Here is a 23,673-nt window from a genome sequence, read left to right on the forward strand (position 1 = left end):
CATGTATTTATTAGCCATCTGTATGTCTTCTTTGGAGACAATGTCTGTTTAGGTCTTCTGCCCACTTTTTGATTGGGTTGTTTGTTTTTCTGATATTGAGCTGCATGAACTGATTGTATATTTTGGAGATTAATCTTTTGTCAGGAAGCCAGGGGAGTGGAGACGAAAAGCAAGATGCTACAGATGCCCCCAAACCCACCTTAAATTTGTGGCAGAGGACTGATGACCATGAAAGTGACCTTTGCTTCCTGCTCAATTCAGTCAGTAATTTGGAAATGCACCATCAGTGCCTCCCTTAGGTAACATAGAAACCCAGGGCCTCCAAGCTCATTTAGTGAGAGAAGAGTGCGGGGATACAGGACCAGGAAACAGGCCCAAAGGGATTGATTCCCACCCTGTGTCCTGGACCAACATTTCCAGGGGAGGCCATTTCAGCTGAGAGGCTGAGTCCTTCTGAACACAGGGGTAGAAGAGAGTAAAGGAAGTGGGGTCGTGGATGAGGAAACCACGCAGCCTCCCCCAGGAGAGGCCTTAGCTTGGTGTTGGCTCCAGAGACAGTGAGGTCAGTCATTGCAGTGTCTCCTTTGAGCAGCCATTCTAATTAATATCTACTTCCTCCAGATTCCCACTGCTTTCATTTTTCTCCCATTCCTCAGCAAGAGTAAATGAAAGTCTGAGCATTGGTACCCATCAACTCAGTCAGACAAATTCTCCAGAGCTAGATGGGCCTCCTACTTGGGGAATTGTGTGACAGAAGCAGCTTCTTACAATTCTCCACAGGCGTGAGAACAGGAAAGCTATCTTCTTGCTTCATAGAAACTATCCAAGGACTGTATTGATGTTCTTTCTGCATTTATTGCATTTCCAGAGAAGACCTCCAGAAGAATTGAAGGAATAAGAGAAGCCTGACACCTACCTTGGTCAGATACCTCAGACTTCTAACTCTACTTAGCAAGAAACTAACTGAATATTGCTAGAAAGTGCCTATCTTCCTTCTCCATTTCTGCTGGAACTTCCTTGACTCTCAGACTATCTCCAGGATAGACTGTGTGGTCAGGAAGCTGGCTTCCCACAGTAAGTGTATTGTCTCACTTTCAGGAAAGTGTGCAGCTTCTAGGAATGCTGAGTTGAGAAATGGAGCCCAGTACAGACATATGAACTTCAGCTACTCTGACTTCCAAGTTCTATGGTGCTTTGGTCTGTACCCCAACCCAAACTCCTATATACTTGATTTTCTAAACATGAAGAGTAATCAGTGAATCTTACAGTCTGCAGTAAGATTCTAAGTTATATCTCCGACCAGGGTATCTGCTTCCTGGTGGAAGCGTCAGGGCCTGTTTTTAAACTCCATAGAGTTTGCTGACCTTTGATAAAAATGTTTGCACCTACATTACAATAAATGCCTCCAAAGGCACATTTAAGAGTAGATGAAAGGTCTGTGATATGCGATAATAACTTTTATCATCAAAATTCTGTGGACCTTGTAGAGGTTGATGGAAATTAGTGAAATGTCAAAAATATAGGACACAATAAAGGAAAGTGATTTTTAGAAATATGCTTCACTGTGTTCAAAATTGGATTAATCTACCCAGTTCCTATGCTGAGCGACACTGATTTCTGTCATTCTCAGGTGCCTGTCTCTATTTTCTCCCTGAGATTGGGTACAACATTCCAAGAGCCATTTCCAGATCAAGAGCTCTTCTTCTCCTTCTGTGTGGCCATTCAATCCAATGTGGATACCCTGTCCCTGTCAAAGGGAGATTGGGGATCTGAGTTTAAGCAAACGTGAGAAGGCAGGATTAATAACACAAGTTATGTAGAGAAGTATATTGAGGTGCATTATTGAAATCATATTTCTGTGCCTGTTTCAGAAAATCAATCAAAACAGACTTATGCAGAACACTGACTCAGTATGTAAATTATTGATTAAACATTCTACTTAAAACATAGGTACCAGAAAAAATCAGGAGCATGTGTAGTAGAATATTTCTTTATTGTTGTGAAAGAGATGATTTGACTTTCTAGGGAGACATGTTCAGGTTTGATGTCCTGAATAATCCTCATGTAGTAATCTCTTAATGTTTAGCTCTTATAGTGATGTTTATTTTCCAATTAGATAGGTTCTTATACTAATGTTTGTTCTCCAATTAAATGGGTTCTTTGTTTATCAAGATATAATTAAAAGAGTCAGAAACTGAGAGATTAAGAGAAAATATCAGTTACCAGTGGGAAAGGCATCATCTCACTGGATTCATGCTGGCCATCCTATGGGAACTCTGATGGTATAAAACTATGAGACCATCATAACAAAAATTCACCAAGGATCCATTTGTTTCCAGGCAACTAAAGAAACAACACAGAATGGAGCACTGGAACTCCACCCTGGGAAGTGGCTTCGTATTGATGGGGATTCTGAATGACAGTGGGTCTCCTGGGCTGCTCTGTGCTACAATGACGGTCCTATACACACTGGCCCTCACCAGCAATGGCCTGCTGCTCCTGGTCATCACAATGGATGCCCGGCTCCAAGTGCCCATGTACCTCCTGCTCAGGCAGCTCTCTCTCATGGACCTCCTCTTCACGTCTGTTGTCACTCCCAAGGCCATCGTGGATTTTCTGCTCAGTGAAAACACCATCTCCTTTGGGGGCTGTGCCCTTCAGGTGTTTCTAGTACTGACCCTTGGTGGTGCAGAGGACCTCCTACTGGCCTTCATGGCCTATGACAGGTATGTGGCCATTTGTCATCCTCTGAACTACATGGTCCTCATGAGGCCGAGGGTCTGCTGGCTCATGGTGGCCACACCCTGGGTCCTGGCTTCCCTGAGTGCTTTAGGTCATACTTTGTATATCATGCACTTCTCCTTCTGCATGTCCCGGGAGATCGGCCACCTGCTCTGTGAGATCCCACCTTTGTTGAAGTTGGCCTGTGCAGATACTTCCAGATATGAACTCATGGTGTATATGATGGGTGTGACCTTTCTGATTCCCCCTTCTGTTGCTATACTTGTCTCCTATTCAGTAATCCTACTTACTGTGCTCCACATGCCCTCAAATGAAGGGAGGCAGAAAGCTCTGGTCACCTGCTCTTCCCACCTGACTGTGGTCGGGATGTTCTATGGAGCTGCCACATTCATGTATGTTCTGCCCAGTTCCCTCCACAGCCCCAAGCAGGACAACATTATTTCTGTCTTCTACACGATTATCACCCCAGCCCTGAACCCCCTCATCTACAGCCTGAGGAATAAAGAGGTTATGGGGGCCTTGAGAAGGGTCCTACAAAAATACATGCTGTGGACACACTCCTGACACAGTTACAAAATAGACATGGTAGGGGACTAAGTTTCAATCAATATCATGTATCAATGATCAATAGCAGTAGATTTAGTCTGAGCAAACTCCAATAGCCTCTTAAAATCAGAGGAATACTTCACTTGTTTGAACAAGATTCTTAGACTGTTGCAGGAATAAGAATCCTCAGAAGATATACTGAACTTCTTGTCTGTTATGTAGCTGTTGTTCAAATAATTATTTGGAAAGAAGAATCAGTTTGTGTCTATGCATCTACTTCAGTTTCAAAGGACAGTTTTTGTTGAGATAATGGAAAAATCCAAATGGGAAAATTTAATAGTGACTTAATTAAAAATTAAAAGATATAAACCAATAAAACTGAATGTGGAATTCCTCAATTTGAAATTAGGGTTAGAGATACAGCCATAGATACATCTATTGTATATATTGCTTGAATTTTTTAAATATGTAGTTTATATAGATACAGAAAATTTTCAAAACATCAAAACAATTGTGAAGTGAGTATATGTATATCTCTGTGTCCACATGAAAGGAGGGATATACATATATATATATATAAATTCTCTGTCTATATATAAAATTTTCTAGCTACCTTAATTATGCCTTATTTCTGTCATTTGATTTATCAGTGTGGGACTGTTTTGGACAAATCTGGTAACTTCAGTCTATTCAGTTAAGAGGTGACAAAGTACTCCTGCTCACATCATTGGAATTATTTTTACGGATAGGGCTTTGTAAAGATTCAGAAATATTTTTTCTTACAGAACTATCTTAAATTACTTAATCTATTTAGATCAACCATAATGCAAAGGCAAAAGCTAATCGATGAAACTATAATCCAAATTCATTATAAAAACATAAAATTTAGAAAGAAGCAAAAATCACCTATAAAGTTTCAGTTCAGTTCAGTCGCTCAGTCGTGTCCAACTCTTTGCAACCCCATGGACCACAGCACACCAGACCTCCCTGTCCATCACCAACTCCTGGAGTTTACTCAAACTCATGTCCATTAAGTCAGTGATGCCATCCAACCATCTCATCCTCTGTCATCCCCTTCTCCTCCTGCCTTCAATCTTTCCCAGCATCAGGGTCTTTTCAAATGAGTCAGTTCATCAGGTGGCCAAGGTATTGGAGCTTCAACTTCAGCATCAGTCCTTCCAATGAATATTCAGGACTGATCTCCTTTAGGATGGACTGCTTGGATCCTCTTGCAATCCAAGGGACTCTCAAGTTTGGCATTCACTTTTTTGGGTTATTCATGCATGCAATTTACCAAATAGTTCTGTATATGTTGGTTAAGGTCTTGCTTTATTGTTGTTTAAAATTTGGTGAAGCTTCTTCCTTGTGAAGAGGGAACGCTACAGTGTAGGGGTGGAGAGAAGAGGAGGAGGGAGGGAGGAGGTCAGAGTGCTGAGTGTCGTCTCTGCTGTCACTTTGTCATTTGTGAACATTAAATTGAACCATTTGTGTCTCAGTTTGCTCATCTGAAAAGTGATGATAATAATAGGATTTACGATAACTTCATGATGTTTTGTAGGGACTTGAATAGATAATTACGCACTTAGACCAGAGCCTGGCAAATAGTGCTTAATATATGCTGGCTGTTATATGAATAACTAGTAAATAGTCTTGATAAATGATCAATATAAATGACTATGTAGTATCATCATTTGAATCATATATAATGTATTTAGGGATTTGCTTACACTTAATTTTGTTCCCCCAAATTTTCTTACATGAATGTATGATTTTATGGTAGATCAAATTTCTAGAAGTGAAATTACTGGATATAGGGAAAAAAATTTTTAATTCTTGTTACAAAGAGCCAGAGCTGACTGCTTATGAGAAAGTTAGAAACTGCATACTGGCTAGCATTATGTGGGAGTGCCTGCCTCACTGTACTCTTTCTAGGGCTGTCTCATCATATGAACTCTCTTTGCTAATTTATTAAACATATCAATGAAAATGTAACAGATATTTTCATTTATATTACTTACTTGGTTTCATTTTCTTTATAGACAAAGGCCCCAACAATTTGACAGTTATTCATGTTCCAACATTTATTTTTAGTTTATTACCTAGATATATAGTGGAATATGTTGGATAGAGAAGTGCTACAATATTTATGTAGTATCACATATTCATATTTTCCTTTGTATTTTTAAGGCAATTGTGCCATTACAATTCCCATTTTTTGTTCAGAGAAATTTACATATTTCTCTTAGATCTGTTTAATAATCTCACAAGTGACTTTAGCTTTAATTTCTCTGTAATTAATTTTTGTGGTACATGATGGATGGTGAAACTTTAAGTTAATATGTTTCTAAATAGCTGATTTTACTTTTAGCTTCCTTAATAACTCTCTCCTATCATGGATTTTCTCATTATTATTTACAATCCCTTGACTATAAACTGTCTTCTTAGAAGTAGAGTAGTAGGGAGTATTGCTGGGTATGTTCTCTAGTGTCTGTGTTTTGTAAGGGGTATCCTTTCCCATATTTCCTCATATTTCTTAAAGTTTTATCATCTTTTTATTCCTCCTGATAAACTTTTGAGTTATCTGTTAAATGTCTAAAAAATCCTATTAGTATATTAATTGCAATCATATGTAACTCATACACTGATTTGGAAATAATGTCTTTTTGCAATATTCAGTCTTAAATTCCAGGGACATAGTATGCTATTGCCCTACCCTAATAAATCTGTTATTCTTTTAAAAAATGCCCTTGACTCTTAGCTTATGACTTTGCATCACTGAGAAAAGAGAAGGTGTCATATAGGACTCCCTCATCTTCCAATACCACATTTACCAGCCTGTCTGCACTTAGTGTTTTTTCTTTCAAAAGAGTCCATCATATTCTCTAGGTCCATCAACATTGCTATATAAGTGGCAGAATTGCTTTTTTTATGACTCATATTCCATTGTCAAATAAAAAAGAGGCCATCAGAGGCCAGATCCTTCGTTAGTACTCTCACTTCTCAAAGATATTGGTCTTGGAATTTCTTGCTTCCCTCTATATCATCTCCCTCCTTACAAGAACATTTACTACAGGTTAAACACATGCTCCAGTATCTCCCATCTTAAAGAAATTCCCCCTTTCATTTCTCAGAACATTTCTCAGAGCAAATAGTCTTGAAAGACTTAACTGTACCTATAGCTTCTGATCCTTTTCTACCATTCATGATTCATGCCACCATAATCAGACTGCCCTCACTCAATCCCTCAGCCCTAGAGTAGTGCTTGGCAAACAGTGACAGAGGTGTATGACTCATCTGTCTGGCAAAGAAATGACTGTTTATATATTTTATAAAATGTGGATTTTAATACCATTACTAATGATTACCAATGAGCCTAGAGATTAACAGCTACATTCCATAGAAGAGACAATAAATCTTTATAATCTACATATCTCAGAAAGTTTAAATAATTTTAAGAATATTTCCAGAATTGCTAAATAGTCAGGATTTAACTCATTAATTTTCAGTTTCCAACTCTGTGTGTGTATATGTGTGTGTGTCCCCAAATGACTTTCTGTCTTGAATTGCACATCCTTGTTTACTTGCTTAAATGACCCCACTCATTACCCCAAACTCTTCTTTTTTCTTTAAATGCTAATACCAGGATGATTGCTTTACAATGTTGTGTTGATTTCTGCCACACATCAGCATGAGTCACCATAGATTTACATACGTCCCTTCCCTCTTGCCACCTGCCTCCCCACCCCACCCCTCTAGGTTGCCACAGAACACTGAACTGAGCTCCCCGTGACATACAGCAAATTCCCACCGGCTGTCTGTTTTACCTGTGGTAACGTATGTTTCAGTACTACTCTCTCGGTTCGTCCTAGCTTCTGCTTCCCCCGCTGTGCCCTGTGTCTGCATCTCTATTCAGTTCGGTTCAGTTCAGTCAGTGTTCGACTCTTTGCAACCCCATGAATCCCAGCACGCCAGGCCTCCCTGTCCATCACAAACTCCCGGAGTTTATTCAAACTCATGTCCATCAAGTCGGTGATGCCATCCAGCCATCTCATCCTCTATCGTCCCCTTCTCCTTCTGCCCCCAATCCCTCCCAGCATCAGGGTCTTTTCCAATGAGTCAACTCTTCGCATGAGGTGGCCAAAGTACTGCTCTACAAGTATTAATAGGTTCATCAGTACCATTTTTCCAGACACCATATATATGTGTTAATATACAACATTTGTTTTTCTCTTTCTGACTTATTTCACTCTGTATAACAGGCTCTAGGTTCATCCGTCTCACTAGAATTAACTCAAATTCCTGTGTATGGCTAATATTTCATTGTATTAGTATATATGTACTACACCTTCTTTATCCATTCATCTGTCGATGGACATTTAGGTTGCTTCCATGTCCTGGCACTTGTGAATAGTATTGCAATGAACAAAAATTTTGAACACTTCATGAATCTTTTGTCATCCTTGCACAGGGGCCACACTAATCTTTTCTGTATCATTCCAATTTCAGTATATGTGCTGCCAAAGTAAGCACTTTTCTTCACTTTTAATCAGAATTTAAAGACTCTATATTTTATCACTTAACAGAATGAAAATGAGAATAAAATTGGGAATGAAAATGGATTAGTCACAGTGGAAAACAGTTCCTGATCAACTTAATACACTTATCATAACTGAGCAAGCTCACTACTAGGTACTTACCCAAGTGAATAGCAACTTATGTTTACTCAAAAACCCATATGTGAATATTTAGAATGACTTTTTCCACAAACAACAGAAACTGGAAACAACACAAATGTCCTTTAACTGGTGAATGGATAAACAAATTATGATACACCCACACAACTGAACACTGCTCAGCAAAAAATGGTAACAGACTATTAATAGCAGAATTTGGATGAATCTCAAACATATTATGTTAAGTGAAAGGATCTAGATTCAAAATATCTGAAACCATTCATATAACATGCAGAAAAACATGAAAATAGGAGCAACAGTAAACAGATCAGAGAGTTGGCAAGAGTTTGGGTGAGGGTGGGATATGAATACCAAAAGGTAACAGAATTTGGGGAGTCAATACAACTTCTCTATTTTGATTTTGGTGGTGCTTATATGCTATATATATTTATCAAAACCTGCAAAATATGTACTAAAAATGGTGAACTTTCCTGTATGAAAATTGTACCTTCATAAAAATGAAAAAATGTGGGAAATAATAATTGGAGATAAATATATATGAAGCTTTTAATATTCTACTTCAACAATCTTCTTTAAGTACCAATAGAAAAACTCCCCTGCCATCTTGATTTTTGTTAAGAATTTCAATTGTGCTGTTTTGAAATACAAATATGTTTATTATTGGTCAGTTAAAATTAGCAACACATTTATTGAGTCAATTTCCGTGTTCACTATTGCTTCCTGTATTATAAACATCCCTAGGCATCACATTTTTCCTTGCTGAAATTATTTTATTGGGGCATCTTTGGTGGTAAAGTCTTGTGCTTCTGTTTGTAATTTGTTTTCACTCTCTAGTGATAATTTATCTATGCATAGAGAGAACTTTAAGTGGGCAGATATGTTCCCTCATTGCTTTTGAAGATGTTTCTTTCTTGTCTGATTACTGTCGGTGAAAACTCCGCTATCTTCTGTCTGTATTTGTCTTTGTCAGTGGGAAATCTGTCATTTTTCTCTGAGAGCATTTAAAAGATTTTCATTAACACTAACATTCTCCAACTTCAGTACTGTCTCTATTTCTTTTTATTGTTCCCGTGCAATATTCACAGATTTGCATAATAACATACAATAACAGACAATAATAACATCAAAGACACATACTTATGTAGAGGATACAACAGATTGCCAGAGGTGGCTCAGACGGTAAAGAATGCACATGCAATGCAGGAGACCTGGGTTTGAATCCTGGGCTGGGAAGATACCCTGGAGAAGGGGACAGTTACCTTCTCCAATATTCTGGCCTGGAGAATTCTGGCTTGGATTGTAATTCCCCCAGGCCTGGGTCACAAAGAGTCGGACAAAACTGAGCGACTTTCACACAAAGGTCAATGAAGGGAAGACCTGGTTATTACAGACTTCACAGAACACAGCCATATTGAATTAAATGGTCCAGTCTAAGAGGATGATAAGAGAGGCCAGGGTTATGGAGGTGAGAAGCAACATTCCACAGATGCCCTAAAACCCACCTTAACTCTGGGGTAGAGGGCTGGCTGGCCATGAAAGGAACCTTAGCTTCCTGCTCAGTTCTGTCAGTAATTTGGAAACGGGCCATCAGTGCCTCCCTTAGGTGACATAGAAACCCAGGGCCTCCAAGCTCATTTAGTGAGAGAAAAGTGCAGGGATACAGCACCAGGAAACAGGCCCAAAGGAATTCATTACCATCCTGTTGCTATGACCAGCATTTCTAGGGGAGACCATCTCAACTGAGAGGTTAGGCTATGCCCCTCTAAACACAGGGGTAGAATAGAGGGGGTGGGGTTATGGGATGAGGAAACTTGGCAGCTTCCCCCAGGACAGGCCCTGGCTTGGTATTGGCCCCAGGGACAGTGAGATCAGTCATTGCTGGGTCTCCTTTGAGCAGCCTTTCTAATATCTACTTCCTCCAGCTTCCCACTGCTTTCATTTTCCCCCCACCGACCTCAGCAAGAGTAGCATCAGTACCCATGAACTTTGTCTGACAAATGCACCATGGCTAGATGAGCCACTTATTTGAGGAGCTGTGTGACAGAAGCAGTTTCTCCTAATTCTCTACAGGTTTGAGAAGAGGTAAGCCATATTCTTGTTCTATAGAAACTTCCAAGGCCCAAGGAGCCAATTAGCTCTCTGTCTGTAAGTGCCACATTTCCAGAGCACATCTGCGGAGGAACTGAAGGAATAGGAGTCCTATACTTCTCTTGGTCAGACTCCTCAGACTTCTAATCCAACTTAGCAAAAATTTTACTAATTGAATACTGCTGGAAAGGTCTTATCTTCCTTCTCTTCATAGGAAATTTATTTTACTTTATTTTATTTATTCAACTCTTTTGACTGCACTGTACTGCATGTGGGATCTTGGTTCCCAGACCAGGGATTGAACCCATGCTCCTTGCAGTGGAAGTGCAGAATCTTAACCACTGGACCACCAGGGAAGTCCCCTTCCTTCTTCTTTTCTACTGGATCTTCCTTGACCCTCAAACAATCCCCTGGGTAGTCAGCGTGGTTAGGCAGCTGGGTTTCTCAACCACCTGAGGTAAGAATATTGTCTCACTTTCAGGGATGTGTGCAGCCTCTTAAAAGATGAAACCCAGTGCAGACCTAAGAACCTCAGCTACTCTGTCTTCCAGGATCTCTGGTGCTTGGGCTCTACACCTCATCCCAACTCCCTCTATTCTTGGCTTTCTAAAAATGAAGAGGAATCAGTGAGGACTGATGGAAGATTCTATGCAACATCCCAGGCCAGGGTATCTACTTCCTGGTGAAAACATCAGGACCTGTCTTCAGACCCCATGTACTTTTTCTGGCTTCTGATAAACGTATTTACATTTAGATTATAATAAATGCCTCCAAAGGAACTTTAAAAAGCACCTGATAGGTCTATCACATGCTCTAACACCTTTTTACCATTAAAATCCTGTAAACCCCATAGGGACTAATAGAAACCAGTAAATGTCGAATCTGTGACATGGTAGAGGGAAATGACTTAGAGAAATATGTTTCACTTACAGATTCCTATGTTCAGAGTTGGATTTACCTGCCCAGTTCCCAAGATGCATGAGGCTGATTTCTGTCAACCTCAGATCCCTCTTTGGTTTTCTCCCTGAGATTGGGTACCACACCCCAAGAGCAGCTTCCAGAACAGGAACTCATCTTCCTCCTCTTTGTGGCTCCTCAGTCTTGTGTGGATACCCTGGCTTTGCGGGAGGGAGAAGGGGCTCTGGATACGGTGCAAGAAGCTAGGATTATTGAGCCTGATTACAACATACAGCACAAACTCTTTTGCTTCTGACATCTTTTACCACTTCTGCCCAAAACAAACAATCTGAATTTCCTGAGTAGGTCCTTATTTTTTTTTATCATATTTCTTTTTTTTTTTTTATCATATTTCTAAGTAATCTCAGGCTGACATTTTATCATAACCTGCTTTAAAAAAAAAAAACTCCTTTTTTTTTTTTTTGCATTAATCCTAAAGGTTTAGCTTTAATAGTGACAGTATCTCAAACTCACCAATCTCTAGTCTCAGACAGTCTATCATCCCTTCCCTCTTAGGCTCATAGAGTGAAAGCCTGGTCCAGTGAACTAAGTGGGACATACTTTGTCTCTTCTCATGAGGCTGTGACTACAGTTTCGAATGCTGTAAGCAAAGTGAACATAAGTTATTTGGGGAAGTATATTGAGATACTTTATTGAAATCACATTTCTGTACCTGTTTTAGTATTACATTTTCAAAATAGGCCTATGCAGGACACTGACTGGGTATGTAAATCATTTGATTAAACATTATACTTAAAACCTAAGTACCAGAAAAATCAGAAGCATGGATGTCAGAATATTGCTTTATTGTTAGAAGAGAGGTGATTTGATCTTTCTGGGGAGATACATATTTAGGTTTTAGATGCTGAATAATATTCTCATGTAGTGACCTCTTACTGTTTAGCTATTACTGTGATGCTTATTCTCCAACTAGATGGGTTCTTTTTATCAAGATATAAAGAGTCAGAAATTGATAGGTCAAGAGGAAAAATCAGTTACCATTGGATTGGCCATCCTACAGGGCCTCTGATGTTACAAAACTATGGAGCCATCTTAACAAAAATTCACCAAGGATCCATTTGTTTCCAGGCAACTAATGAAACAACACAGGATGGAGCACTGGAACTCCACCCTGGGACATGGCTTCATACTGATGGGGATTCTGAATGACAGTGGGTCTCCTGGGCTGCTCTGTGCTACAATGACAGTCTTGTACATGCTGGCCCTCACCAGCAATGGCCTGCTGCTCCTGGTCATCACCGTGGATGTCTGGCTCCACATGCCCATGTACCTCCTGCTCAGGCAGCTCTCTCTCATGGACCTCCTTTTCACGTCTGTTGTCACTCCCAAAGCCATCATAGATTTTCTGCTCAGTGAAAACACCATCTCCTTTGGGGGCTGTGCCTTTCAGATGTTTCTGGCACTGACAGTGGGTGGTGCAGAGGACCTCCTACTGGCTTTCATGGCCTATGACAGGTATGTGGCCATTTGTTATCCTCTGAACTACATGGTCCTCATGAGACCAAGGGTCTGCTGGCTCATGATGGTCACACCCTGGGTCCTGGCTTCCTTGAATGCATTATGTCATACTCTGTATACTATGCACTTCCCTTTCTGCATGTCCCGGAATATCAACCATCTACTCTGTGAAATTCCACCTCTATTGAAGTTGGCCTGTGAAGATGCCTCTAGATATGAACTCATGTTGTATGTGACTGGTGTGACCTTCCTGATTCCACCTCTTGTTGCTATTCTTGCCTCCTACACACTAATCCTACTTACTGTGCTCCACATGCCCTCAAATGAAGGGAGGCAGAAAGCCCTGGTCACCTGCTCTTCCCACCTGACTGTGGTCGGGATGTTCTATGGAGCTGCCACTTTCATGTATGTTCTGCCCAGTTCCCTCCACAGCCCCAAGCAGGACAACATCATCTCTGTCTTCTACACGATTGTCACCCCAGCCCTGAACCCCCTCATCTATAGCCTGAGGAATAAAGAGGTTATGGGGGCCTTGAGGAGGGTCCTACGAAAATATATGCTGTGAACACACTTCACCATCTTGGGAGAGCTTATAGCTTGACACCAAAATTCATTCCTCCTCAAAGTCAGAAGTTTTCTGCTAAAAGTGAAATATTTATGGCAAAAGCACCATAGTGGAGAGTATATCTTTTAATAGAAAAATGAAGAATGTAGCTTTACTTGTCAAATGCTATTTTAAATTGTCTTTCTGTGAAGTAATTTATGAGATATGTATGAGACTGTATTTATTTAATTATTCACTTATTTGTTTTTATTGAATTATAGTTGGTTTACAATGTTGTATTCATTTTCTCTATATAGCAAAATGACTCAGTTATATACATATATATATTCATTTTTATATTCTTTTCCATTATGGCTTATCTAAGGATATTAAATATAACTTCCTCTGCTATACAGTGAGACCTTGTTGTTTACTCATTCCGTGTGTAATGGTTTGATTTGCTAACCCCAAACTCCTAGTCTATCCCTCCTCCTCCTTTCCTCTTCCTTGGCAACCAGAAGTCTGTTCTCTGTGTCTGTGAGTCTGTTTCTATTTTGTAAGTAGGTTCATTTGTGTTATATTTTAGATTCCACATATATGGGATATCCTATGGTATTATTCTTTTTCTGACCTACTTCACTTGGTATTATAATCTCTATTTCCGTCCGTGTTCCTGTTATGTGCTTGGGCTTGGCTGCTCAGTCATATCCAACTCTTTGCGACCCTTTGGACTGTGGCCCACCAGGCTCCTCTGTCCATGGGATTTTCAGGCAAGAACACTGGAGTGGGTTGCCACCTGCCTTCTCCAGGGGATCTTCCTGACCCAGGGATTGAACTCATGTCTCCAAAAGTGAAAGTGTTAGTCACTCAGTCATGTTCAATTCTTTGTGACCCCATAAACTGTGTAGTTTGACCAGGCTCCTCTGTCCATAGAATCCTCCAGGCAAGAATAATGGAGTGGGTAGCCATTCCCTTCTCCAGGGGGTCTTCCTGACCCAGGGATCAAACCCAGTCTCCTGCATTGCAGACAGATTCTTTACCATCTGAGCCATCAGTGAAGCCCCCATCTTCCTATAACCACCCTTTTAAGAAGGTTAGTGGGTCTAAAATTTGTACAAAACTCAAGGTCCTTGTCCCTGCTGTATGGTCTTTGCTTAGGTTTCCAGTTGAAATTTTCTTTTTTGGGACCTTATATTGGTTCAGTATGGACTCCTGCAAGTCAGAGGTCCTGTCCCAAGTTTTCAAAAACTCTTCTTCCCATTTAACACTGTAGTTAATTGGGAAAACAAAGAGTAAATTTTAAATACAATATGATCAAATAACAAATTCTGGAGAGGGTGTAGAGAAAAGAGAACCCTCCTACACTTTTGGTGGGAATGTAGTTAGTGTAGCCACTATACAAAACAGTATAGTGGTTCTTAAAAAAAAAAATTGAGTTACCATATGCTCCAACAATTCCACTCCTGGGCACCTATCTGGACAAAACTGCGTCAAAAAGATACATGCACTCTTATGTTCGTATCAGCACTACTCACAATAGCCAAGACAAGGAAGTAACCTAAATGCTCATTAACAGATGAACAGATGAAGGTATGGCGCATATATACGGTGGAATACTACTCAGACATAAAAAGAATGAATTAATTCATTAGTTGTTAATTAAGTCCATGGGGTCACAAAGAGTCAGACATGAATGAGTAACTAAGCACAGCACATGATATTTATAATTAATTATTAATATTAAACCAAGTATATAATCAATAAAATACTAGTTGCATTCAATATAATTGTTTAATTATAGTTTATATCATAATTAAATATTGTAATTATACTTCATTATTAATTCATTCTTTTTTATGACTGTGTAGTAGTCCATTATATACCTATACCACATCTTCACCCATTCATCTGTTAATGGGCATTTGGTTTATTTCCACATCTTGGCTATTGTGAATAGTGCTGGTATGACCAAAGGGGTGCATGTATCTTTTTGACTTGTAGTTTTGTCCAGATAGATGCCCAAGAGTGGGCTTGCTGAATCATATGGTAATTCAATTTTTCTCTTTTGGGGGAATCTCTATACTGTTTTCTATAGTGGCTGCACTTACATTCCCCCCAACAGTGTAGGAGGGTTCCCTTTTCTCCACACCCTTTCCAGCATTTGTTATTTGATCACATTGTATTTAAAATTTACTCTTTGTTTTCCCAATTAACTACAGTGTTGAATGGGGAGGGAGGTTTTGCAAACTTCAGACATGACTTCTGACTTGGAGGAATCCATATTGAACCAATATAAGGTCCCAAAAAAGAAAATTTCAACTGGGAAGTCTAAGCAAGGACCATACAGCTGATGAGATGTAATTATCAGGGGCAAGGACTTGAGTTTTGTACAAATTTTAGACCAGCTGACCTTCTTAAAAGGGTTTTCCAGGTGGCTCAGTGGTAAAGAATCCGCCTGCCAATGCAGGAGATGCAGGAGACACAGGTTCAGTCCCTGGGTCAGGAAGATCCCTTGGAGGAGGAAATGGCAACCTGCTCCAGTATTCTTGCTTGGAAAATTCCATGAACAGAGGAGCCTGCTGGGCTATGGTCTGGTGGGTCACAAAGAGTTGAATGCGACTGAGCAAGCACACATGACCTTCTTAAAAGATCACGTTAGCAGCCTAGTGTAATGCCCACACTAGTAGTGGTTTGCATGTATTTGCATCATGTTCACTCCTCCTTTTTCCAAACTTCAGCCGTCATGGAAACTCCCCTGTCTGGACCCTCCAACAGGTGTTTTTTATTTGTTTATTTTTGCTTGTTTTTTTTTTTTTTTTTTGACATGAAGACTTTTTAATGCTGCCTAAAATTCCAAAAATACTAGAATGAGTAAAAGAGAAAAACAAGGCACCAGCAAAGACTGCAAGTAAATAGCTATGTTTATTATTTCATGATAAATGAGCACACAAACAAGACTGGTTTTCCATTATCTCAAGGCTATATTGAAATATCCTTACACTTGCAAAAGGTATGTTTGACATGTGTAGTTGTGTGAGTCTACAGATATGTATTTGTGCTGAAAAGGAGGACTCACATGCACATACAAACACATACTTATTCTCTAGTAGCTTAAATATGCTGTGCTGCTACCATTTATAGTACAACAAATAATAGACACTGTCTTCTCTTTTTGCTTATTGACTCCAGTAAATCCTGCTGGTTTCATCTATACAATGCATTCCAAATGTGGGCACTTGTTGCAGTCTCTCCCCAAAGCATCTTAGTCCAGTTACCATAATCAGTTGCCTATAGTTCCACAGTAGCTATTTCTTATTTCCATTCTTGTCCCTCTATAATCTGCTTTCTCCCTTTCTCCCTCCTTAAACTATTTATGATGGTTTAAGGTTGATCATCATAAACATGTCAGAGCATTTCACTTTTCAAGAAGGATACACATGATCTTGCTGTGTCTACCCAGTCTACAGAGAAACTGTGCTCTCTTACATTCACTCTAACTCCTTTGACCTTCTTATTGTCCATTACACGGTTCCATTACACGGTTCAAAATTATTTCTGCTTTAGAGCCAGTTAGTAGCTATTCTCCTAGCCTGTGATGTTTTTCTGTCAAATCTGCTTGTCTTGCTATTTCTTGTCATTCACATCTCATCTTAAAAATCTTAACTCCTCAAAAATGTTACTAATTGAAGTGTAATGCACCCAAACCAAAAGGCATTATCACACACTGCGTTTTAATTTTTTTCATTGTATTTATCATTATGTAAAACTTTCTTACACCTTGGTTTACCTGCTCGCTCTCTGTTTCCACTTTCCAAAATGAAAATTCCATGAGAGCATGAACTCTGCTATGTGTGTGTCATAGCTTCTTCTCCATAAAAATTGAGGTATGAATATAGAATAGTCTCTATAATAGCAATGTATATGCATGTAAGTGCATGTATATATCTTCGCTGATGAAATAGAGGAATATGCTATGTTTGTACATACAAAGATTACTATTTTACTTAAATACAATATATTAGTTTTTTGCTAAATAACCTATAAATTCAAAGTTATAACTATCAAAACTTTAATGGCATTTTTAAAAGTGAATTTGGATAAGCTAAGAAGTAGAAAATTGTAGAATAGATGATATATAAGAGATATGTCCTACCAACTAAAACTTCAGTAATTGAAATATAACAAAGTGTAGTAGTTGATAAATATGCAATATTCATATTGAAATTTAGTATATTTTATGGTGTATTTGATATTAATAGGAAAAGATGAGTAACCATGATACTAGAAAAAAATGGCTAAATATTTAGGAAAATAGTACCATATTAATTCATAATACATGAATATATATATATTCTTCTAAAATAAATTCTAGACTTTTTAAAGATCTAATGGTTAAAACACAGTCTAATGTCAGGCTGTCCACCTCAGGTTCATGTCCCTCTTCTTTCTGTGCATATACGGGACCATGTGGTTGAACTTCAACCAATGGAATATGATGTGTGCTCCTTCTAAGGCACAAAACCTACCAATGAAAAACCTTTTAATCTTCATTTTTCTGGATATTGACATGAAGATAACCATGAAATCTGCAAATAGCAGAACTTCTGTCAACCTAGGTCTATACATCTTCCACCTCATCCCTCAACTAGAATTTATATAAGTTAAAAATAAGCTTCTGCTTGTTAAATCACTGAGATTTGAGATTTATCTGTTAGAACAGGGATTGATAAACACACCTGGAGAAGTTTATGGGAACACATTCATCTTTGTATTGTCTATGACTTGTTGTCCCCCGGCAATAGTAGTTGTGATGGGACAGTGTGGCCTGCAAAGCCTAAATATATTTAGTTTCTACCCCTTTACAGAAAAAGTTTGCTGACTACTACGCTAAAGCAAGTAGTAGTATTTTACATAAAGGAAAACTGTAAGCAGATTAGGTAGGGGATCACTGTATAAAGAGAACCAGGCATGGCTTTCTTGACATAGGAAGAAGCCATTTTTCACCTAAACAATTTTGTGCTCTAAGTCAGGCCATATTGCTTGCCCTTGAGCAGGTCTCAGTAATTAATGATCTTAAGGGAGCAAAAGAATACAGAAAAGGCAAGAAAAACAAGAAATCCTTCCTTCTCTTGACTTTGCCTTAGCTGTGTCTTTTGACTTGATACCCACCAAAAGGTGAATACAATTTGGGGTATCAAAACTAGAACTAGAACTGGAAGATGACATAGAATATTTTTGTTATATTAAGGGTGAGAAAAGCCTCTCTTAGTAAAAAGAAAGGGATTCTAGCCTTTTACCACCACCCCCCATCACACCTTTATATGGTTGACTCTTTGATCCTTCAGTTTTCAACTTAAAAGTTGCCTCCTCACAAATTGATTCTGTATTTTTTCCAAAAGTCTATAATTATGCCATTCAATTATTCTGCTGTAATAATCTTTGCCAAGGTCAGTAATGACCAAATTGACAAATTCAATAGGCTTTTATCAGTAATACATAAAACTCTGAGTCATTTGAGAAATCTTTCCTGGACGGTCACTCCTCTCACCACATCTGACCCTCCATCTGTTTCTCTGATTCTTGCTGCCTCAGACTTGATTGGCTATACTTCCATCTTGAAATGTTGGTAACTGCAAGGTTCTATCTTGGATTCTTTCCCACTATCTTTCTTGAACATCACATCTCATCCACAATTGCACTTCAGATTTGCCTTGGGATATTGCTACAAAACATCTGTATTGCCTCCATCTTTGCCACCCCGTGGTCTATAATAAGACCAAGAATTTGCATTTTAATATAACTCCTTCAAGATTGCAACGCATAAGCTTGGTTTTCTGATTAAAACCTTTGGCACATATCCTGAGATATGTCAAATTTCACTTGCAATTATATACAGTAAGCTTGAAGATCTATTTCTCCAGCCCATATCTCTCTTTTAAACTCTAGCTTTATCCATTCATTAGAAAACAATGTTTCTTGAGCTGGATACTTTACTATAAATGATATGTAGAGATCAACAAAGCAGTCACAGTTTTTACTGCCGTGGAATTTGCAACCTAACGGATGACTCAGATGTTAAGCAAATAATTACACAATTGGCTTCTACAAAAGCCATTCCATTACCTAAAATGCAGTGTACAATTTTTAGTGTGCTTAAGAATCACTTGGGACTCATTACAAATGGAGAATCCTAAGATCAACTTCCCTACTCCATCGTGTATTGAGCAATATTTTCAAAAAACAACCTAGGAATCATTTTAAGTCATAATATGTAAAACTATGGTCTGCATTATAAATGTCTTACCAAGGCATAAAGTAGTGTCACAGTTCTCATTTTCTTAACTTCATCCTCATTATCTATTACTGTCTTATAAATTACCCATATTCAACATTTTCAGAATTACATGCTGGGCAAATTCTTCAGTACAAAAAAGAGTATTTTTCAGTCTAGATTCTGTCTTACTTTCATCTTAATAGCTCATTATTTTCTTAATATATACATACTCTTAGAAAAATTCTGCCATTTGCTGTTCATTAAATATTCTCCCTTTAAAATATCAGATGTTGTTGAAATGAGAATTTTAAGCTATGTTAGAAATATAACACCATCAAGACTTTATTTTTTTTACATCTGTAGCCTGATCTTCCAGAAATATACCTGAAATATATGATGTATTCAAAATATATTTGATGAATGCATGCAAGTATGAAGAAAATGAATCCATTTGCCAGAAATACATTCTTGTATTTGTGATAGTTTTGTTTGCTTCTTTGTGTTTTTGATGTACAGTTGTCTACTTGTTTTGATTTCCTTATTAGCTTGTATGGACTTGCAGAGTAGTGACTGTTTATTCATCAACTTTTCATTTCCTTCCTTCCTTTCTTTTCTCTTTCCCTTTCTTTCTATATTTTTCTCCCTTCTTTTCCTTTCTATATTACTTTCCTGTGTCTACCAAGGTCTCTTGCTTTGATTAGGCAATATGCTGAACTTATTTGAGAAGACATGTGGGAAAATAGGAGAAGAATACAAAAGTGTAGGAATGGAATGAAAATGGGAAATTTTTATAATAAAGTCACTTCTCTCCACATCCCTAAAATTGTCATCAAAATCAGAGATTCCCACTTTCAAAAATCTATTTTGCAGTCACCCTCCTGAGAGCCCCTTTGACATCCTTGTTCCTCAGACTATAAATGATGGGGTTCAGCATGGGTGTGACTGCTGAGTAGAAAACAGAAATCACTTTATCTCTTTCATTCATTATCTTGGAGTTCGGTCTCATGTAGGCAAATATTGCTGAGCCATAGAAGAGGACAACAACAGTGAGATGGGAGCCACAGGTAGAGAAAGCCTTGAGCCGTCCCTCCCCAGCCTGCATCTGGATCACAGTGGAGATGATATTCCAGTAGGAGACCAGGATCAGGCAGACAGGAGCTAGGAGGATGGCCACACCCATTGCAAAGATGGCCATTTCTGTTCTGTAGGTGTCTGCAGAAGCCAGCTTCAGGAGGGCAGGAGGTTCACAAAAAAAATGGTTAATGACATTGTTCCCTCGGTAGGGCAGACACAACGTGAATGTGGTGTCCACCAGAGACACAAATGCTCCACTGGCCCAGGACCCTATGGCCAGCTGGGCACATACCCAATGTGTCATGATGGTGCTATAGCGCAGGGGCTTGCAGACAGCTACATACCGGTCATAGGACATCACTGCCAGCAGCGCACACTCAGTACACCCAACCAGAAGTAAAACAACTATCTGTGTTGAGCATCCAGCAAAGGAAATGGTTTTCCTTTTTACCAGGAAGTGGGCTAGCACCTGGGGAACTGTAGTAGTAGAGAAACAGAGATCAGCAAAGGACAAGTTTCTAAGGAAAAAGTACATGGGTGTGTGGAGCCTGGAATCTATGTGAATGAGCACAACAATAAGCAGATTTCCCAGCACAGTCAGCAGGTAGATGATCAGAAAAAGCAAGAAGAGCAGGACTTGTGTGTGTGGATCCTGTGAAAGGCCCAGGAAGACAAATTCAGTCACATATGTTTGGTTTTCTTCTCCCATGAATATTTAATACTCTTTATAGGTCAGCACCAAGAAAAAAAAAAGCACACACATATTGATCAGTTAAAAACTATATGAGTAACAAGCATTTTATCAATCAATATACAAAACTGGGCCATTGACTTCCAACTCTTATCTGCTTCCATATGTTAGAAGAGTTTTCTTTTTGCTTGGTAGTTCTAACAATTGAAATCTATTTCTGATTTTTCTCTGCCCTTGAATCTTTCAGTAGAACCAGAGAGCCAGCAATCATCTTGAATATACTAGATGACCAAGCCTTGGCTGGACTACACATAGTTCTGAGAAGATTATAAGGGCTGCTCACAGTACATCCTTCCTTTTATATAAGCTTGGGAAACAAACATACTGCAGTTGTTTTAAACCTGTTAGATTTTTATATTGCAAACTGATAACATTTGTGAAGGCAGATTTTTGTCTTTACATTTACAAAGTAATCCTAAACAAGTGCTCTGAAGCCAGGAAAAGGAAGTTGAAGGGAGGTATTGTTGTTTGTAATCCCAGCCCTTAAATTCACCTGTCATTTGTTCTCATTGTGAAGAGGATGCTGAGGTGCATCAGTAAAAATAGCTGTCTCTCTGTGGTGTCCTTTCAATATGCCCTATTCTGTCCTCAACACTCTTTTCTCTCTCTTTGCACAAAGCCCTTTGGCAAGAATAATACTAATTATCATGTGTCAGGCAATTTCCTGGGGCCAGTCATTATTGTTTCTTTATCCTTTTAATTTTAAATCTTAATTCCATGAATTAATTATTATTATCCCCCAAATACAGATGATGAAACAGACTCAGAGAAATTTTCAAACTGGTTCCTCTAAGCCTTTGTCACCCTTTCTATATCCTGCAATTATGTTCCTTTCTTACTAAAAAACTGGTTGTAGAGAAGGTTAAGGTTTAGCCCAGTTCTCTCCACTCCTTGAAGATAAATCCACAGACTTTCTCCATTTTAAGGGTTTTAGAGCTCATCCACTATAGCAGAGCTATTTATCAGTTGAATTCAGTTGCTCAGTCGTGTCTGACTATTTTCAACCCCATGAACTGCAGCACACCAGGCCTCCCTGTCCATCACCAACTCCCAGAGTTAACTCAAACTCATAGGCCCACAAATAACAGGCATATTTAAGCATATTTTAAAGCATTTTGAGGTGTCCTGCCTAAAGGACAATAGAGAGAATTCACGAAAAATATTGAGAAAACTGACAAAGATTATTTGCAGATCTCTAATTGTACATCTTTAAAAAGCTCAAAGGGATCTAAAGCAAGCTTAGTAAGATGAGTAAGTGAAAAATAAGTAGAAATTTTAGTAAAAAAAAAAAAGAATTCCTTCACAGTCACTAAACTTAACAGTATATAGTTAAAAAACATTCAAAGACCTATGTGAAGAAAACCAGGAAACATTATATTTGAATAAATGAATAGGCAGATTAATTTTATGCATCAATTCAGTCAGTTGCTAAGTTGTGTCTGACTTACATAGAACATGATCTTGTAAAGATGTTCATTTCATCCAAATTAATCCATAAATTGATTGAAATTCCAACCAAATTCACAGAAGATTTTTGTAATGGAATTTAATAAGCTTATTTTTAATTTCTTCTAGATGAGTAATTTTATAGTAGAAAATGAGGTGTGGAAAAGAAAAATGATGGAGTAGAGGAAACATACCCAACCAGATATAAAATATGTAATAAAATTTTCCATGCTTACTAATATTGTATATACTGAGCCAGTATAAAGCATTTGACCAATAAATATATTATAGAACAGAAATATTTCCTAGTATGTATGAAAATTTTATATTTGACAAATGTGGCATCTGAAGTGTATCACTTAGTAAAAGATATAGAACAATTGGATATTCACTTTAGAATTTTACATGTATATGTTTATATAAGCATATTTATACATACATATAAGTATAAGCAATAATTAATCCCAATTGAATTATCTAATTTTTAAAAACACTTTAATTTTCTATGTAATTAGATAGTCTATCTATTTTTTGATTTATCTATCTATTGGTCTATTCAATCTTTGGGTAGTAAAAACTGCCCTAAACAAGCACACACATACATACGCACACAGAGAAAGAAATCATAAAGAAAAATGCCCACAAAACTGGCAATTTAAGAATATCAGGATTCTATGAGTGAATGCCACTCTAAGCAAAATTTAAAATAAATAAATCTGAGAAAATATTTGCAAACAGTTTAACAGAATTTTAAAATTATTCTTAACATATAAAGGACTTACAAAATCAATTGTATATAACTGTATAGCATAAATACATATATAGGCAAATTGTCAAACTTTGTATGTGATACCTCATTTTAATCTTTTAAATGGAGTGTGACTGGGTGTGTGTATCTGTGTATACATGTATATTTGTGGCATACATGTGTTTCCACAGTCATTTCTCCTTTAGTGAGAGTCAACTCTTCATGGGCTGCTGCCATTTGTCAGGAGATGGCATGACTCACTGATGGACAGTTGGAGCTCGGTAGCTAAACTACAGGGTTTAAATCCTAGTTTTTCTGGTTGATATGTGA

At 38.3% G+C, this 23,673-nt stretch overlaps 2 protein-coding genes and 1 non-coding gene across 3 annotated transcripts; 1 reads left to right on the forward strand and 2 right to left on the reverse strand.

The window, feature by feature from the left end:
* Positions 1-1,620: 1,620 nt before the first annotated feature.
* Positions 1,621-13,378, forward strand: LOC110127324 (olfactory receptor 2AG1-like). The gene is made up of 2 exons (XM_020877496.2): positions 1,621-2,726; positions 12,117-13,378. Exons 1-2 carry the CDS (start codon positions 2,362-2,364, stop codon positions 13,069-13,071), a joined length of 1,320 nt encoding a protein of 439 aa, XP_020733155.2. The 5' UTR covers positions 1,621-2,361; the 3' UTR covers positions 13,072-13,378.
* LOC139034042 (U6 spliceosomal RNA) lies at positions 7,713-7,818 on the reverse strand. The gene has a single exon (XR_011486515.1). It is a non-coding gene; the product is annotated as a U6 spliceosomal RNA (small nuclear RNA).
* A 6,805-nt stretch (positions 13,379-20,183) lies between the features above and the next one.
* On the reverse strand, positions 20,184-21,161 carry LOC110127333 (olfactory receptor 2D3-like). The gene has a single exon (XM_020877502.2). It carries the CDS (start codon positions 21,105-21,107, stop codon positions 20,184-20,186), a length of 924 nt encoding a protein of 307 aa, XP_020733161.2. The 5' UTR covers positions 21,108-21,161.
* Between the last annotated feature and the right edge of the window lie 2,512 nt (positions 21,162-23,673).

Source organism: Odocoileus virginianus, unplaced genomic scaffold (genome assembly GCF_023699985.2).
Source record: "Odocoileus virginianus isolate 20LAN1187 ecotype Illinois unplaced genomic scaffold, Ovbor_1.2 Unplaced_Contig_20, whole genome shotgun sequence".
NCBI classification, from domain to species: domain Eukaryota; kingdom Metazoa; phylum Chordata; class Mammalia; order Artiodactyla; family Cervidae; genus Odocoileus; species Odocoileus virginianus.

Bases quoted from the DNA above. Each gene is read 5' to 3' on its own strand.
- LOC110127324 (XM_020877496.2), top strand. From the start codon at position 2,362: ATGGAGCACTGGAACTCCACCCTGGGAAGTGGCTTCGTATTGATGGGG. The intron at 2,727-12,116 runs GTATGTGGCCAT...ATTTGTTTCCAG, and splicing joins GCCTTCATGGCCTATGACAG to GCAACTAATGAAACAACACA.
- LOC110127333 (XM_020877502.2), bottom strand. From the start codon at position 21,107: ATGGGAGAAGAAAACCAAACATATGTGACTGAATTTGTCTTCCTGGGC.